This window comes from Euleptes europaea, chromosome 4 (assembly GCF_029931775.1).
Source record: "Euleptes europaea isolate rEulEur1 chromosome 4, rEulEur1.hap1, whole genome shotgun sequence".
In the NCBI taxonomy this organism is placed as follows: Eukaryota; Metazoa; Chordata; class Lepidosauria; order Squamata; family Sphaerodactylidae; genus Euleptes; species Euleptes europaea.
In genome coordinates this window covers 14,837,336-14,842,914 of record NC_079315.1, presented here as the reverse complement: position 1 = coordinate 14,842,914, position 5,579 = coordinate 14,837,336, and the positions used below count along the sequence as shown (strand labels likewise).

The 5,579-nt window shown below is 47.3% G+C and overlaps 1 protein-coding gene across 1 annotated transcript; it reads right to left on the bottom strand.

Moving 5' to 3' along the window:
* Positions 1–451: 451 nt before the first annotated feature.
* PPP1R3B (protein phosphatase 1 regulatory subunit 3B) lies at positions 452–3,868 on the bottom strand. The gene is made up of 2 exons (XM_056848763.1): positions 3,819–3,868; positions 452–1,347 (listed from the first exon to the last, which is right to left on the bottom strand). Exons 1-2 carry the CDS (start codon positions 3,866–3,868, stop codon positions 456–458), a joined length of 942 nt encoding a protein of 313 aa, XP_056704741.1. The 3' UTR covers positions 452–455.
* Between the last annotated feature and the right edge of the window lie 1,711 nt (positions 3,869–5,579).

Below are 5,579 nucleotides of genomic sequence, written 5' to 3'. Positions count from 1 at the left end.
CCCTTCTATTTTGCACCCCCCCAAAAAAAAGTCTTGGTCTCCCATGGCACTCTGCTCCCATCTTCCAACCCCACCGGCTGCCGTCTCGACGATTTCTCGTCAGGAACAGCCAAATCCGTCTCCGTAAGGGAAGAGGTGGGAAAGGTCTTCCTCCAAGATGGGTTTGCGATACTGCAACGTTCCTCGTGCCAATGCAGAAGTAAAACAGTGCCTGAGCGGAAGCAATGAACGTTGAGCTAGGAGACAAGCAGCAGTGTTCCCAAACACGAATCATCTCTCCCCTTCTAGCCTTTCCACATACGACGGCTCACCTGCAGTCAGGCATTTTTCGAGTCCCTTTCTGCAACTCTATTAACACGTACCTTTGGCAACTGTGACATCGCAGCAACTCCAAGGGTTTTTCCCCCCCCTTAAAGAAAATCTGTTACATTAAATACACAGACCACGTCTTTCGTTCAATAATAAGGCCCAAGTTTCTCGTACCCCGAATAACTCGGCCATTCGGGAAATAAGCCGTAGGAACACCTCGGGCTTCCAAACTGGTCAAAGGCAATCCCGAAACCAGATTCGCCCTCAGTGGGGGAAATCTCCCGAGCGGATTTGAGTTCGGACCTTACGATCCTGTAATTCAGGCCTTTGTTGCTATCCCAATACACCTTTCCGTCGCTTTCGTAACACACAGCAAACTCCATCCTTTCGTGGGGTGGAACTTTCTCTGGCAAGGTGATCTCAAAAGAGAAGGTATCCTTATCTGAACCGGCGTACGTGTCTTTGACATATTGGCACGGATAGTCCGTGAAGGTTTTCCAGGTATCGAATGTCATCCGGATCTTCACGGCCTTCTCGAACGCAAGATTCCTGACTTTCACGGTGCCGGTGATGGCTTTATCTTTCAACATGCAGTTCTCCAGGCAGACGTAGTCCGCCTGGAGGCGATTCCGGAAGTCCAAATAGTCGGCAGAAGGCTGTAGGAAATCCAAGACAAAATCGTCCTTGTCCGCTGCCGTCAGGCCCACGATGCTGTCGATGAGTTCCGTGATGTTAAATGGAATATCCAACGGGTCGTCGAACTTGGAGAAGACTTTCACCATCGTCAGAGCCAAGCCCCTGTTGTCGGCAAAGGTCACCCGCTTTTTCGCTTTGGCGCTCGGTAGATTTTTCACCTCGGCCTCCAGGTCATTTAATTCCACGGCGCTGTTCAAATGGATGCAAGGCCGCAAAGGCTTCTTGGGCTTCGGAGCCGTTTTGTAAGCAAAACTGTCCCTTCGGAAAGAGGGCGAGCGCAGGTACAACTGCATCGCGACGTCCACGGCCATTGTGGGCTTGGAAGGAGTGGAGTCCAGTATTCTGGGGGGGGAAAGGGATAAGGGCAATAAGTTATCACCGGACCACCTCACCCAGCAAACCCAAATTTCATACATTCTCCAGTGAACTAGACCCAGCTCTCTAACAAGAATAGACGTATGTATCATACAAGTACAACGCAAATGTTGCCGCATTGACACTTTGCATTTTTGGATGCGCACCTCAGTGCAATGTACAAAGAGGATACCTTTTTGCAGGCCAAATTAAGATTTTTGAAAACATTTGAAATGTGCATTTTTAAGTAATCTGGTGCAGTAGTTAAAGTGTCAGACTAGGATCTGGGAAACCCAGGTTCGAATCCCCAATCTGCCATGGAAGCTTGCTGGGTGACCTTGGGCCAGTCACACACTCTCAGCCTAGGGTTGCCAGGTCTCTCATCGCCACTGGCGGGAGGTTTCTGAGGCGAAGCCTGATGAGGGCAGGGTTTGGGGAGGGGAGGGACTTCAATGCCATAAAATTCAGTTGCCAAAGCGGCCATTTTATCTAGACGAACTGGTCTCTATCAGCTGGAGATCAGTTGTAATAGCAGGAGATCTCCAGGTAGTATCTGGAGGTTAGCAATCCTATCCTACCACACAGGGTTGTTGTGAAGATAGAATGGAATACAGGAGAACAATGTAAGCTGCTTTGGGTCCCCACTGGGAAAGAAGAGTGGGATATAATTAACGTAAATAAATATGAAACTAACAGTCTTCATCTCTCAAAAATATCTGAATGGATTAAAAGGTTTGTCCCCTTCAGAACAGTTTTTGTACAAGCTTAATCATTGTGGCTGGTTTATTGTATGCATATTTATGTAAAATACTGCAATACTTAAAACCTAGTCCTATCACATTGCTTAAAGCTCTCTCATCCTGTTGACTGCATTGACTTACACTGTATAATCCACCTCGAGCCTTAGTGAGAACGGCAGAAAATAATAAAAAGGATAGTTTTTTTTAGAAATGAATACGTGACTTCAAAACATATCCAGTTAATACCTGTTTTTCTACCTAAAAAGCTGATTGGATTCTGGAAATCAAATATTATTAAGCAAAATACGGTAGGTTAAATTTACTATTTGATTAGCATGACAATTATAAGTATTTGTAGCTCTCCCAGCCAAATAACTTAGCCACTTTCTGCTTTCTCATGTTAAAACAGCCAGATTTTGCTTTCCAAAAGCATCAGAGCATGCGTTCTTGCTAAGCATCCTTAAATGTGTGCAGATAGAATTTAGGGACTTCTGTTTGGCTATAATTTACCCCCTTTACCCTGAAGAACGTGTAAATCTATAGTGCAAAGGATTATGGGGTTTATTTCACCAAAACGCTTGGAATTATAATAATAGTAGTGCGCCGTCAAGTCACAACCAACTCATGGTGGGCCTTCATGGGCTTTCATGGCAAGAGTTAATGCTAGACTTTTTGGTGGTCTCCCATTCAAGGACTAACCACGGCTAACCCTGCTTAGCTTCTGAGCGCTAATAAACTCGGGCTAGTCTGGGCTATTACTACTGGTAAATTTAAAAGGGATCTCTTTAGTTGCACAGCTATTTTTGATTGCTGTAACAGCCCATTATTATGTGTACACACGGAACAAGACTGGGGAGGGGCCGTGGCTCAGTGGTAGACCATCTGCTTGGCATGCCAAGGTCCCAGGTTCAATCCCTGGCATCTCCAGTTTAAGGGAGTAGGCAAGTAGGTGATATGAAAGACCTCTGCCTGAGACCCTGGAGAGCCGCTGCCAGTCTGAGTAGGCAATACTGACTTTGATGGACCAAGAATCTGATTCAGTATAAGGCAGCTTCATGTGTTCAAGACCTCAATTACAAGATGACGGAACATGATTCAAACCTGCGCAATATATATTTCTTCTGGGGCTGTAAATACGTTTTTGCCATGCAAGCGGTGAAGTCCTAAGCAACTGCAGCCTTTTTAAAGACACATCACTGGGCTTAGAAGGTAGGCTTGCCAGCTCTGTGTTGGGAAATACCTGGAGATTTTTGGGGTGGAGCCCAAAGAGTCCAATTGCTGAAGTGGCCATTTTCTCCAGGGGAACTGATCTCTATCGGCTGGAGGTCAGTTGTAATAGCAGGAGATCTCCAGCCAGTACCTGGAGGCTGGCAACCCTATCAGAAGGGGGAAACTTTGCTTAGGATTGCACTAGGCAGTTCCACCAATTCCCTGGGCCTGAACGATAACATGGAATCCGAACAGAGAAAATACAGAGCAACATTGCCTCTCCGGCGCAGTCCTCCCCGAGTTTCCACATCCATCACTGATGACAAACCGCCCCTCTCAACCGACAAACCGCCCCTCTCAACCAAAGCCAACTCAGATTTTTTTAAAAAGAAGCTAACAAAGACGTTTTTCTCAAGAAGCACCCATCTTCCTGTTACCAACCAGCACCCACAGGCATTGAGACAAAGCGAAGCGCCAAGCAGCACTTCCTTGCTTCCTCGGCATGCTCACCCTGAAACCCAGAAGCGGCTGGAGCCAAATCTCACTCTCATCTGCGGCATTCTTTTCCGCTGTGACAGCAGGTAGACTTCCCCTGACTATGGAAGATCCACTGATTTAGCAATTTGTAATAATCTCTTTTCCTTTCTGTAAAATGTATTAGGGCAACCAGGGAATAGCTTGTTGCTGGGCAGAATCTCCCTGTATGTCTGTGTGCTAAGGAAGTGGGTTAAGAGTCATGGAGAGTCAGAGTGAACTATAAACATTGATAGGAGAAACTGGATAGAACTGAACTGTACTGCGCCGCCTCTATGTCTGGAGTGCTATCAGCCTACCCTGAATGTTGATGGGTTGTCATATCTTGAATTTGGATAAATATCCCTTCCTCAGTATGATCGGGGCTCAGAGATTTTTACTCGGTAGAGTGCTCTGGGTCGCAGCTGCCAGAATAAACTGTTTTCTTGAATATCGATCTGCAGGTCTCTCTCTCCCCCCACGAACCCCCGTTTTGCCGTATCATTTCTGGTGCCGTGCTCGTGAAGGGGGGAGAGATGGGGTGTTGCCCCCCTCTTACCCACCCGGCTCGGGGTGCTGGACCAGGGTGCCTTTGAGTCCTTTCTGCCGGCACGACCTTTTTTGGTCGAGAGAGTTACGCATGGACACCCTGGCCTCACTCACCCTGGTAGGGTGTCGCTGGAACCCAACAGGATCGCAAGAACCAGCCCAGCACCTCCGGAGGAAATCACAGAAGGCAGGTGAGAATAGGGAAAGGGGTTTTAGTTCAGTTCTGGTGCCCTCTGCAATCAGAGGAAGGGAGGTCTGATCAACTTCCAGATTCTGCCCTAGTACAGCCATCAGGTTTGGTTGGAAACCGCAGAGATCTTAGGTCTGACAGGAAAAGGTTTGGGAATGGTGGGTGGCGTGTGAGAGTGAGTGAGTGATTTTGTGATTGATTGTGTTTGATTGAAGGGATGGATTGTGTGAGAGACTGTTGTGGAACACTTTTGCATACATTTGTACACATTTTGGGAGGAATGGGTGGAAAGAAAGCTCTGTAGTGTCACCTCAGTGGGTGCCACACAACTTTCCAAAACTCTATCAGAATGTGGCCCTTCGTATATTTTGTGAACTGGACTGTGTTGCATATAGGGTCGGCTGGTCCGAAGGTAGCGGGTTATATTTTTTTCAACTGATTGTTCTCTGTTCTCAGTCACAGACTGAGGGCATAGCAATAACTGTCTTGTGTGATTTGCATTGTACAATAGTGGTGTAAAGCAATTGGTAAATGTCAGAAGTGTTGAGCTTGGTATTTACTGGGGAAGGGTTTCTCCGTTTGAATAAGGTCCCGTATATTGATGGGTGGAGTGACTCTGTTACAAGAAAGTTGCCAAAATCTGCTTTTCAGGCTCATGAGAATTAGTGCCGTGTCATGGTTTTATGACTCACTCCTCCAAAGCCGGCCGGAGGAAAAGCAAGTCCCAGGCCGTGTTGCCCCTGCTGCCCCTATATCCAGGCAGCGTCTGTATGCCTCCCCAACGTTTAACATAAGCCTGTACCCAGCCGGCACGTCAGTCAGGAATTTTGTTAGATCAACCGTGCCCAACGCTCCAGTTTTAAAAAGTCAATTCCCGAAAGCCCCAGCAAAAAGAAGCCTCAGAACTGTAGCCCAAAAGACGCTCACCTCCCCTGCATGCCCAGCGCTCCGATAAGAAGTCAGCCTGTGTTTGCATACCAGAGAATGGGAAGGGGGGAGGCTGGAGGAAGAGACGGAGA

Excerpts from the sequence above, each read along its gene's own strand:
- PPP1R3B (XM_056848763.1), bottom strand. The coding sequence starts at position 3,868 with ATGCCGCAGATGAGAGTGAGATTTGGCTCCAGCCGCTTCTGGGTTTCA. Across the intron at positions 1,348-3,818 it reads AGCCGCTTCTGGGTTTCAGG|AATACTGGACTCCACTCCTT; the intron begins GTGAGCATGCCG and ends TTCCCCCCCCAG.